This window comes from Eretmochelys imbricata, chromosome 11 (assembly GCF_965152235.1).
Source record: "Eretmochelys imbricata isolate rEreImb1 chromosome 11, rEreImb1.hap1, whole genome shotgun sequence".
NCBI lineage: Eukaryota > Metazoa > Chordata > Testudines > Cheloniidae > Eretmochelys > Eretmochelys imbricata.
Genome location: NC_135582.1, coordinates 66055808 through 66068767, shown reverse-complemented (window position 1 = coordinate 66068767; position 12960 = coordinate 66055808). Strand labels below are relative to the sequence as shown.

At 43.3% G+C, this 12960-nt stretch overlaps 1 protein-coding gene across 1 annotated transcript in view; it reads left to right on the top strand.

Moving 5' to 3' along the window:
• Positions 1-12960, top strand: part of ERBB4 (erb-b2 receptor tyrosine kinase 4) — a 589315-nt gene that overhangs the window by 383509 nt on the left and 192846 nt on the right. Inside the window, exons 14-17 of the mRNA XM_077829473.1 lie at positions 975-1068; positions 2649-2803; positions 10335-10379; positions 10500-10574. Coding sequence (XP_077685599.1) covers positions 975-1068; positions 2649-2803; positions 10335-10379; positions 10500-10574 — 369 coding nt within the window. The remainder of the gene's footprint in view (positions 1-974; positions 1069-2648; positions 2804-10334; positions 10380-10499; positions 10575-12960) is intronic.

The window sequence follows — 12960 nt, the reverse complement described above, 5'->3', positions numbered from 1 at the left end:
AAATGGTGTTTGCCCCTTGCACAACGGGCAAGGATACAGTTGCCCAAAACTTCCAGGACCTCTGCAACTTTTGGGGGCCTTCAGTGGAGACTGAACTGTCTGGGTGCAGGTCCTATGCATTTGCAGTGGCTCCAGGGCCCTCAATCTCCCCTGTAGGCAGCTTCAGTGGAGCTAGGCTGCTAGGGTTGTACCCTTCCACATGGGCAGTGACTCAGCATGAAGTGTCTCTGCTTCAAAGTTAAAGCAGCCTCTGATTTCATGCTACATTCTCTTCAATGAAAGGTTCCCAGGGATTCCTTTTTATACTTACTTAACTGGGTTGCCATAATAAACCCTAATGGCACCAAGAGAGCACTTACAACCCGTCGGATTTAGGTTGATAAAGTAACGATGAGGGCCACATCCCCAGCCGTGACAACTTGAAGCGGTGCTGCTGAAGTCCACAAGCTTCACCACTTCATTGTTTGTAGCTGTTTCATGCACACTGTATGTCTGCACCGAAATCAACAGTGTGATGGCAGCATGGGCAGACATAGCCGAACCGGCTTTTATCTACCTAGCGCAAATAACAGTCACTGGGAGAGTGCGCAGGCTGGTCGTGCGAGTCCAATCGCAGGGTCCTGGGAAGGTTTGTTCAGCCTGTGTAGCTGCTGCAACTTCGCTGCTTGGGAGACTGGGGGAGGGCGGGGGGCACGCTGTGGAAATCAGCTGGCTGCAGTTCAGTTCCACACCCCCGCCCCGTGATTGTGATGGTGTTCTTATTTCTTAATATGCACACAACCTGCCAAAGGGGCTCAACAAATGATAATACAGGTGTTGGGTTTGGTCCTCATCGGGTGTAAATCAGCATAGTCCCACTGAAGTCGATGAAGCTATGTTGATTTACCCCAGCTGAAGATCTAGTCCATTAAATTCAGATCCGTTCCAGTTTGATTTTCATTAACCACTCACCTGTCTGACTAATGTTTCCGCAGGGAATTCCGAGAGTTTGTGAATGGTTCTGTGTGTGTGGAGTGTGATCCCCAGTGTGAGAAGATGGAAGATAACATGATCACATGCTATGGGCCGGTAAGCACAACATAAATACTTTAAAAGAAAAGGAGGACTTGTGGCACCTTAGAGACTAACCAATTTATTTGAGCATAAGCTTTCGTGAGCTACAGCTCACTTCATCCGATGAAGTGAGCTGTGAGCTGTAGCTCACGAAAGCTTATGCTCAAATAAATTGGTTAGTCTCTAAGGTGCCACAAGTCCTCCTTTTCTTTTTGCGAATACAGACTAACGCGGCTGCTACTCTGAAACCCATAAATACTTGGTAGCTGTAACCTGGTTAGTAAGGCTGCACTAGTGTGGGCATTTTTATAAACATATGTTATTGTCCAATGGGACTTTTGCCGTCATCACTCACAACCATTTCAGATACATCAGCAGTAAATGGTGACAAGCAAAATAAATTTGACACACCCACAGAACCTTCTTTGATCACTGTTGAGGTGTTTTTCCCCCTCCTATGTTGAGTTGAATCCTGTTCCACTCCATGCCTGTAGTCTCCTAGAAAAATTCTGTCTTAAGCAATTGCATTCTGCCAATGCAGATTACCCGACTGGACAAAGAATTCCTCATGTCCATCCTTATAGCTGTATGAAATGTTGTTGGCAGCACTTTAACCGGTGATGAGCCTCACCGAAAAGACTTTTTGGTAGTGGGGAAAGTGAAGTGATCCTTATATTTTTGCCCTTTGTGCACAGTCTGAATAAAAGGTAGGAACTGAATGGGCACTTGAATCTATACAATCCCTCCCCCAATATCTGGGAAGAGCTTATATTTTGGGCTTTTTGTGGTTACAGATTGGCGGAGAGAACTTGGCTCATTATTTATTTTTGTGACTCACTGATTACAGAGTGTGCTATATAGATGATCACAATCTGTTTTATTATAATCTCTGCAGTTCACCCATTCAGGAAATTAATGTCCTAAGTTTTCTACCAGTGTAGTATATTTGGATTTATAGCAGGCCACTGGCAAGGCACTTGGGTTCTGCGTCATACAGAATTTCTTTGGTGACAGCTGGTAGCGCTCTGCATAAGTTTGCCTAACTCACTGTAGGCCCGACTCCATTGGTTTTGGATGAGGCTTGTCATCAAGACCAGTAAACTTTATTTCTTTATACTTCAGGAGACTTGATTTACAGTGTGTAACTTTAGGTCTCCATGTGTAATAATGAAAATGAAATCCCCAGCTCCTGGAGGGAGACGTGACTGCATGCTATTGCTGGGACCAGAAATCACAGGCAAAATACAGTGTGGAGATAAGCCTGTGACACAAATGATCCCATCAAGGTGCCATCAGGACCACTTTGTAGCTTCGTTTAATATTGAGCAGTGGTATAGGAAAATTCCAGGTATAGGAACACTCCAGAATAGGAACACTCCAGAAGGAACACTCTGATAGTACTCTCTATGTAATACATTTTCAGCATAGTGCCCCAGGATCTCATTAGAGTCACACGGCGAAATCCCTGTTCGCTACGAAGGAAATGTATCCCTCTATCTTTGAGCGTACAGCACCCAGCATATTGTCAGTAGCTCTTGCGTGGTAATAAATGGTAGAATAAATCTAATACGCTGCATTTCTCTCTTGCTCCCCAGGGACCAGATCACTGCACCAAGTGTTTCCATTTTAAGGATGGCCCCAACTGTGTGGAAAAGTGCCCTGATGGCTTACAGGGGGCAAACAGCTTCATTTTCAAATACGCTGATGAGGACCGTGAGTGTCACCCTTGTCATCCAAACTGCACACAAGGGTAAGCTGGAGTTCTGCAAATAGCAAGCGTTGCTATTTAACGTTTATGTTAGGTAATGGTTTTGTTTGGTTACTGCTTGGCCAGGAAAAGTATTTATCATTCCTGGAAGTCTATGCATACGCAGCTATGACATCACCTTTGGTTTTAGGATTCAGAATACAGTCATTAAGGTTTTGCAGCTAATTAGTAGACTAATTAGCACTGCACTTCCAAACTTATCGGAATTGGTTCTTGCAGCAGTGCTCTTGACCTTCCCGATAACAAGCACTGGTATGGAAAGCGTTTCTAATATGCGTACATGAAAGCTGGCATGTACACAGACACCATATTGAATATTTATTTGTGTAGAGGCTTTTCTCACGGTGACCATCATCACATCTCAGCATGAATGGATTCGTGCCAGTGAGTCACTACTAATTCACAGATTGGAACTGAGGCAAAGAAAGATTAAGTGACTTGTCTAGGACCACACAGCAAGGTTGTACCAGAGCTGGGAACTGAACTTGGATCTCCCGAGTCCCCACATCATCCTTCCTGCTGAGATACAAAAGCAGTGGAGAGGGGAGGCAGCTGTGGCTTCTGCTTTCACCTTATAGAAAGTTGATGCTAGAGGGCATTTGTCTTACCTGTGCCATAGTCTGGCCTGATTCAAGTGCAAATGCTGACATGGCCTTTTCACCAACACACCCTCTTGTGAGCTGAGCCAAGAGACCAGCAGTTGGAAGTGGCAGAGGCAAAATGGGGACAGTTCAAAGTATCTATTATTAAAAACAGTAGTAGGTAATCAAACATTTTATAGTCCCCTGCCTCATTGTGTCATTCCTGTGGTCAGCAACACTTCTCCCGCCTTCTCCTCACCCGAGATGGGCCCCAGGAGAGAAGAGTGGGAGGTATTTTTCTAATGGTGGTGGCTCTCGGTTATAACGAATCAGTTAAAAAAAGTTCTCACATTCAGAAGAGAGGCAGTGTCCAAAACTATCCATAGGATTCATCTACAACAGTCAGCAGTACTGTTGATTTCACAAACTGGATAACAGTCCTTTTAAATGCATTCTTTCCCCCGCTCTGTTGTCACCTTTGAGACCATCCCTTTCCATTGTCATTCAGCTGAATTACTTGTTCCTCCTCCCGTGTTTCTCCTGTCCCCATCAATTGCCCTATCTGCTGATGGCACCTGGTACCTGATGCAGTGCTCTAAATTTTCAAAAGCAACTAGTGATTTTTGGGTGCCCCAGTGTTTAGGTGCCCAACTAGAGGCACCTGAAAGGAACTCCATTGACAGAGGGCTCATTAATTTTGGAATCAGATCCCTTTAAGGTTTCTCAAGTTGATCCCCGCAAATCACTAGTTGCTTTTGAAAATGTAGGCCATTTTGTCTGGCAGGTAAGTGTCTGTATCCAGATGAGGCTTCTGGGTCATCTGAAAGACCATCTGACATCAGGTATTGCAGAAACAAAGCACCCAGTGCCAGAGGACTTGACTTCAAACACTGCTCCTGGTGTGTACGGATCAAGAACCAAGTCATTTTCTAATGGCAGTCCTCTCAAAACGGGCCCCAGGTCAGCACTTTTTAAGAGATGTGAGTTTTTACCAGCCAGAGGCAAGGCTTCAGAAAGTGGCATGAGCATTAAGAAATCCTGTACCCAAGTAACTCTAGAGAAATAAGCAGTTATCATTTTGCACTTGAGTTAAAAATATTCTTATGAGGAGACAATAGGTTATGTCTGAGGCAGAGGAAGAGCAAGAACACTTCATGCAGTGAAGTAATCCTCCACAGGAGGATGTTATTGTTTTGCAGCTAAAATTAAACCAGTAAATTATTCAATATAATGTTGATGTCAACAGCTGTTGCCATTCAAAATGAGACCTTTTGCTGTTTTTGCAAATCTAATTACAATAGCGCCATTAGGGAAATGAAAGCGAGATCACAGAGACCCAGCCAGGATCTGTTGCAGATTCATCTTCCTCTCAGCCCTTTTAAATCAGAGTTATACAATTAAAAAAAAAAATGTAGGAGAAGGGGATAGGAAGAAACACTAAAAAAAGAGAGAGAAACTTACCTCAGGAGCGGGGTTTCTGATGATGGTTTTAATGGACTATGGAAGTGTCATTCAGATCAACTACTTCTATGTCTAGATTCTCCATTTACAGTCTGCCCTGAGAAGAAACTGTAATGGAGCTGCATTGGCCTGAGAGCAGACTAGAAACTCACACTTCTGCCTCTGCTCCCCCCTTCTTCAGGGGCAGAAGAAGGTAAACTCAGCTCAGTCCCTTCTGTATTGAAATCTTTAAACCATGATTTGAGGACTTCAGTAGTTCAGACATAGGTGAGAGGTTTACTGCAGGAGTGGGGGGGTGAGATTCGGTGGCCTGCATTGTGCAGGAGGTCAGACTAGATGATCATAATGGTCCCTTCTGACCTTAATGTCTATGAGTATATGAGTATACCCAACCAGCTAATCAGGCCCTGGAAATGGAGAGGCATAGCCAATGAACCTTCCAATCCCCACACCTGTTGTTCAGAGCAAGGAGTATTGATCCGATGGGCCCCTGTTTTCCCCATCATGGCTGGAACAGGAGAATATGGGGGTAGGGGAAAAGGGAAATTACCCCTGTGCAGCCTTCGGGTTCTTAAACAACTAGAAAGAAGCAAGCCATTGGGATTTTGCAGGGCCCTGAGCAGCTGGACTTCGAATTGATAATATTCACTGGCAGTTCCTGTCTGAATGGAGCCGCAGCTCCTTGCATTGGGTCTTTTGTTTTGTCATTTGACACTTTAACCTTCGGCTTTCCCCTCATCCAGCAGCATCCATGCTGCCGGGACTCATTAGACGAATGAATATGTCACATTGCCAGGATATGCCAGTCTGCAGATGAATGGCAGACACCCATAGTGATGGTGCCAAAAAGTTTTCCTCTGTGCTCCCTGAGTAACATGCACACAGAGGTATGGTTGGCCTCTAGAGCAGGTAGTTTAGCTTTGGCCAGTCGATTGCTAGTTCTAGTGAGATCCTCATCCCCTTCTTATAAAAGGGGGAACATTCCTTGAAACCACTGATCAGACACATCCGGATTTAAATTAAGAGTCTGGAAAATACCTATGCACGGCCCTTTTATTTAAAAAAAGTATAATAATCTGGTTAACCTCAAATGTTACTTTCTAGTATTTCTAAAAACATCCTTATATCATCTCAAATGTACTTGTATCGCTCTGCAGTTACGTTAAACTGTGATGGTCATAATGAGTGCCCCAGATGTCTGGTCTTTATACATCGTCCTTCTTCTTGCCAACATTGTCAGGCTCTCATTGAGTATGCCCGGGGAGAGAAAAGGAATCAATTTGTCTTCCCCACCCCCTTCTAATTTAGAATTCTCCAGCTTCACTGCCTTCCTGTAGAAATGAGGATTTAAATTTTCCTCCTTGAGCAGAACTCTTCAAGAAGAAGAAAAAGGGAACAGTGATGGCATGCCTCTCCAGATATTTGGCCCACAACTGAACTGGTTCAGCAAAGACATAATCATACTCCATCTAGCGTGTCTGTTAGCGTCTGAGCTAGATCGATTGCGGGAGCAAAATTGACCCCAGCAGTGCAGCTAAAATATCTGTCAGCCAGTGTTCTGCTGCTTCCAAGCACCAATCATACGCAGTGCGAGCCCGTTCCTGCAGTGCTGCTCTTTTAGGATCAGGATATTTGCCAAACTGGACCGTTAGCTATCAAGTCTTGTACCCTGCTTCCAGCAGTGGTCAATCCCTAATGCTGCAGAGAAAGGCAAATATCCCACCCCACCCCTTCTCATAATGCACTTGGACAAAACTGCTCCTTGGTACCTGCAGGGGATCAGTTTGCACACTGGAGCAGGGGTTTATTACCCCATCTGAACAGGTATAATTGCAAATACTGTTAATGATCATAAAAGCATCCAGCCCTTTTAATTGTCTTATACTGAGCAAGAGAACTGCCTAGGAGTAGCTTACCGTATGCAACAGCAACCACATTTAGAAACTTCCAGCGTATTTGTCAACAAGTATCGAACGCCAATTTGGAGCAGGTCTGAGGCGCACAAGACAGCTATCTCCTTTAGTTCATGGAAGTTCGTGGCAGGTTCTCCCGCCCAGTGATCCAAACCAGAACGCTTCCACAGAAATAAAACATAATCATTTTTAAAAGTCTCCTCCTCAGGATAGGTTTCAGAGTGGTAGCCGTGTTAGTCTGTATCAGCAAAAACAACTAGGAGTCCTTGTGGCACCTTAGAGACCTTAGAGAAGTCATGTACAGATGTCATTAGAATTGTGTGCCATTTGACTGGAAAACTAAGGACGTTGCATGGATTCTGACTGGGAAGAGCCTTGCCTCCTCTACTCTAAGGAAAATTGTATCTCTGTGTCACTGAGGGAGCTAAGGAGAAAGGATCACTTCAAGAAAGGACAGCTGTTGTTTTTACTTTTACATGTTATTAACCCGCTCATTTCTTTTCAGAGGACAGTTATCTAAAATCCTGTACTGGCCACCAAATGTATCTATTTCTTTACCTATTGTGTATGGATTGTTATAAATCACTACACATCTAAACAGGTATATGTGCTGACTAACCAATTCATTTACAGGGAGATGTTGGAAATGAAATCACATCCAGATCCCCAGTATTCCCAGGAGAGGGAAAATTTGGGGCCGAATCGGTACCATATGAAAAGTATTATTATTGCCATACGTGGTCTGTACGTCTTAAAACCAATCTGGAAACACTGCAACCAAGGCAGTTATTTCCAGAATAAAAGTGACTGGTGATTTCAGATGGAAAATGGGGATGGTTCTCCGGAAAATTACGAACTAAGCACCAGGTTCTGCCACCCTTGCTCATGTTCAGTACTACCTTACTCCTTGTGTGTTTATCTTGAAATTAGTGAGCCCAGCTGAGGTGTAAATACTACTCAGCATCAGTAAGAGTGGCGGAAGCTGCCCCTAGAGGGACTTCTCTTTGAGACTGAGAGAACAGTGGTTTAAAGATGTTATATGTTTAACTCAAAATCGATGGCATTGCTGTTTAGACCGCAGGAGAAGTCCAAACGGCCTTGAGAACAGTTTCCCCAGGGTTAAGTCTTATTCTTCAAAAGCTTGAGGGAATAAATGCAACAGAGAGGTAAAATGACTCCAAGACAACAGGCTCTTTTTTTACAGTAGGCCGCCAGTTATCTGAACTGATAATGGGCTTTCAGGCCTCTAATTTGAAGAAGGCCTTCTTTTTATTTATAGCAAGGGTCTGAGCTCAGCAGCTTTTGTCATGCTAGAGAATGGGTGCTCTGAACAACTTTTCTGCCTCCCTCATTACTGAGCTGTTTTTTTTGGGAACTGCTGAGCATGCCATATGAGGAAGAAGAAATGTTACAGATGTGCCTGAGGCTGGACAGAATATAAACCCTTGAAGCCCCAGACAGCTGAAATTTCAAAAGTGCCTGTCAGAGTTCTCTGTACTTTACACTATGAATTGTATTTAAATCCAAGCCTGCCACGATGCACGCTGTCTAGCTACCCGGCCGTTAAGTGTATCCACTTCATGTACAGAATTCTGCTTGAGTTCATTATTAAGGCAACCTTTGCAATCTGTTTTTGTTTGCCTGTCACAGCATTTATGCAAAAATAAAAATGTCAGTAAGCAAACAAGAACTGAGGTGCAGTGTTATACTGCTCCTCCCGAGATAAAATGGGCAGGGACACCAGACTTCAGTGAAATCAGTGAATTTATTTTTTAAAGGCAGATTGATATTTAAATATTTTATTTTAAAGGAAGTAAGAGTTCATAAGTGGCAAGTGATCGCGAGGCGGAGAGAAGACCCCATGGGAGCCTATTTAAACTCCCTCAAATCTGTCTCAGATCTCCTTCTGTCAGAACAGAAATGAAAGTATCTGGGTATCTGGCTGGTGAATCTTGCCCATATGCTCAGGGTTTAGCTGATCGCCATGTTTGGGGTTGGGAAGGAATCTTCCTCCAGGGCAGATTGGAAGAGGCCCTGGAGGTTTTTCGCCTTCTTCTGTAGCATGGGGCACGGGTCACTTGCTGGAGGATTCTCTGCTCCTTGAAGTCTTTAAACCACGATTTGAGGACTTCAATAGCTCAGACATAGGTGAGAGGTTTTTTGCAGGAGTGGGTGGGTGAGATTCTGCGGACTGCGTTGTGCAGGAGGTCGGACTAGATGATCATAATGGTCACTTCTGACCTTAGTATCTATGAATCTATGAAAGTCTGGGATTTTCAGAGAGTTGCTTCCCTTAAGCTCCTTGGAAAATCCCAGCTCCTTGGCCCTTATTTAAAGACCTAAATGCATGGTTTGCTATTCATGAATCCCAAGGACCTAGCAGCGTTGGTGGGTGTTCAGCACTTCTGAAACTCAGGCTGCTCGTTTGAGTTCCTAAATATTGAAGAAGGAGCTTAACTTTGTAGGCACCAATTTTCTGAAAATCCTGGCCACTGTCTTCATGCCACAATTGACTTTCCATTTAAGTATCCTGCCATCCGCATCATAGACTGCTCCTGCCGAGGGGACAGGGAACTCCATAAGGTCCCCTGTCCCATAAGCAGCTCAATGGAGGCAGATCCCCACTGACTTCAGTGGGGCTCCGTGTGGGCACAGGAGTCTTGCCCACGAGGAGCGGTTTGCAGGATCGGGACTTAAATCCTCACTCAGCATCTGCTTCGCTCAAGGCTGTTCGGTCTTCCAAAAGCAGTCAATTGCCCAGGATTCACAGAGGCGCTGTGCCTGTTGCTGGTTCCCCGAAGCCCTTGGTGGCACAGTTCTGGTAACACCATGCTACTTAGGGCTCCTTTACTAGTTGCTGCTCTTGGAGCTCACCCTCCCTTTGGGGCTGCAGAAGGAGATGCCACGCTGTGGAAAATCATTGCGGATCAGCCCCGTGGATTTGGTGTGAGATGATGCTCTGGAAAGTGGCAAGCTTCCTCTGCCGCCATGGCTTGATCCCAGCTAAGGGGCTTCATGGAAGAAGACTGGGTGACAAAGACAGGTTCCACTCCCCCTCATGCCTTGCCCACTTCTGCTTCTCAGCTGCCCTGAGATGAGGGGATGACAGGGCTCAAAATATTTCTGCCATGACCCTGTCTATGAGTGAGTACAGTATGAACAACATTAATTAAGGAAAATAGTTCTCCACCTAGCTCCTGTAGATCTTGAGCCATGCAAGTGAGCAGCCTGTGTGCAGTAATCACTGGTCTGATACTTTAAACAACAGCTAAAAAGGCAACTGTATTGTTAGGCCTCCCACGTAAGCAGGTGAAACCTGCCTTAAGTATTGTTCGAGCCAAGATTGGTCCAACCTTATGCTGCTGGTGCTGCTTTTATTGTTCTCTGCTGTCTGTACTTTGTGTCACAAGCTGTAATTTCACGATGCCTTGGGTGTCTTTCGAGAATTATAATTAACAGTTTGGAACACGGCAGGGGGGAGACTCTTGTTTTTTCTGTCTGTAAATAACGGATTTTTCTCTCTTTCTCTCCCTGTTTTTCAATTTGGATTTGCTGCAGGTGCATAGGCCCCCGTATTGAGGACTGCATCGGCCTGATGGATAGGTACTTGCTGAGTGCTTGCTCCCACTGTCCCCCTCCCATACTCCACGTGTGGGCAAGGGCGCGTGTGTGCATGTCCCTGTGAATGGCGAATGATATTTTCTGTTCTGTAATTGCCTGCAGGTGTAGAGGCCCCACTAGTCATGACTGCATTTACTATCCATGGACACGCCAGTCCACCTTACCACAGCATGCTAGGTAACATCCTCCATCTTTCCATCTTGTACCTCAGGATCCTTCCCCAGTTACCATAATAGAGTTGTACTAACCAGCTGGGTTAGAAATATGAATTAGAGTGTGTAAAGTGTATCATAATTTATAGGATATACAACTCAGCTTTTCGATTGCTTTACAGTTTGAAAAAAAATTAGCTATGCCATTAATAGAATTGGTTGCAAAATCCCCAGAGCTATTCTGTATGACTTTTTTTTTTCAATTTCAAAGGTTTTGTCAACAAAAATTCACAACTAAACAAAACAAAACATTTCATTTAATTGAGATTCTCATTTAGTTTTCAGAGTTGCAGCAGTGTTAGTCTGTATCTGCAAAAAGAAAAGGAGTACTTGTGGCCCCTTAGAGACCAACCAATTTATTTGAGTGATGAGGTGAGCTGTAGCTCACGAAAGCTTATGCTCAAATAAATTTGTTCGTCTCTGAGGTGCCACAAGTCCTCCTGTTCTTCATTTAGTTTTGGTTTTTGAAAGCCAAAATGAAAAAAAATTGAATTACAACTAAGTGAAAAAACCTTTTTTTTTAATTTAAGTTTCCTCAAAATTAAACTGTGTTCATAAAACATTGCAACACAGACAAAACTATTTTTCGACCAAAGAAAAATCTCAAAAATTGTTGACCAGCTGTAGCTACTTCATTGTTAATTTGGCATTCAAAAATGGTACTGGAAGTTGAGAAATTCAGTCTCTCCTTGCATCAGGTTTGGTCTAAAATGCATCCATGATGACCAAGCCAAATTTATGTAGGAAGAATCTACATATGTTTGAGTTTAAGTTAGGCCTCTGTGTTCCCCTTTGTTGTATCCCATTCATGTCCTATTTTTTTGTTCATTGTATTTATTGTCAATTCAAACTGGTTAGTATAGCCTCCAGGCTCTCAGGGTCTAGACCCTGACTAGGATTTTTTCCTTTCAACCAACTTCATCTCATAAAACATTCTAGCTGGTTCTCCTTGGTTTGTCTTGAACATTTCCTTACAATGATACCAGAAGGTTAATATGATGAAGCTCAGAGGAGCTGAATGTTTTTTTTTAAAAATGTTTCCATGCCTCCAGGTTACATATTCAACATGAAACTCCTTATTTTCTAGTTGTTGACTGATAGTGTTTATGCTCAAGGCAGAGTGGTATGAAAAACGTACAACTAGAAATGCTAGCCAAATCTTAAATGGCAAGATCCATTAATATTTGTTCCAAAGCCCAATGCAGTGAATGGGAAGAGGTCCAGATTTTCAGATGTGCCTGGTGATCATGGGTGCCTCAGTTTTAAAAGGCCCAGCTTAAGACTCTTTGAAAATGAGGGTCTCTTAAAGAATCTCAGACTGTGCACCAAAAGCTGAGGTGCCCCAAATCAACAGGCACGTCTGAAAATCTTGACTTCATTGACTTCACTAAGCTTTGGATCAAGCCCTTTGGCCTCAAATGAGCAAAGCATTTTAGCACATACTTAACCTAAACAGCTTCAACAGAACCACACACATGGTTAAAGTTAAGGACGTGCTTAAGTGATTTGCATGATTGCGGCCTTAGTTGTGTTTTTTAATTATTTGCAATATTGTATTTTAAAATGAGAATGGAATAAACAAAATCTTAATAATATGATAAATGCTTTGTACTGGAACCGTTATTGGTAAGTAATGACATCATGCCAGTCGTGTACATCAGCTGTGGTTTCCAATATACATATTTTAAGTAAAGCTGCTTGATATTGTTAGCACAATAGGGAGAGAACACATCTGACTGTTCACTGTTTGATTTAACTGGCAGAACTGTAAGCTTAACTTTGAATTCAGAAGATGGATTTATTGTCTAGAAACTTACTTAAATCTCCAAGATCCAATGTACATTGAAATGAATGGAAACACTCTCATTAATGTCATTGTCTGTTAGATCAGATCCTAAATTTATGTCGCAAAATGAGTAATGAAATATGTGAGAGACAAGGTGGATGAGGTAATATCTTTTATTGGCCCAACTTCTGTTGCTGAAAGAGACATTTTGAGTTTACATAGAGCTGTTCTTCAGGTCTGGGACCAGGCTTGAACGCTTGTCTCTTTCACCAACAAAAGTCGGACCAGTAAAAGATATTACCTCACCCACATAGTCTTGCCCATATCCTGGGGCCAACATGGTTACAACAACACTGCAAACACTAATGTGGAAGTATGCTACAGATGATAGTTGCTAGTATGCTGTCATTTTTCAAGACCTTAAAAAGAACAATGCACTATCAGATCCTTTTATTTTAAGAAGTGTAGACGAGTGAATTCATCTCTCTGAATCTGTGATCTAATGTCAAGTCAGTAAAACAGACTACTGAGGGGTGTGCGGGTGTGAAAATTAAAGTGGGTGTTT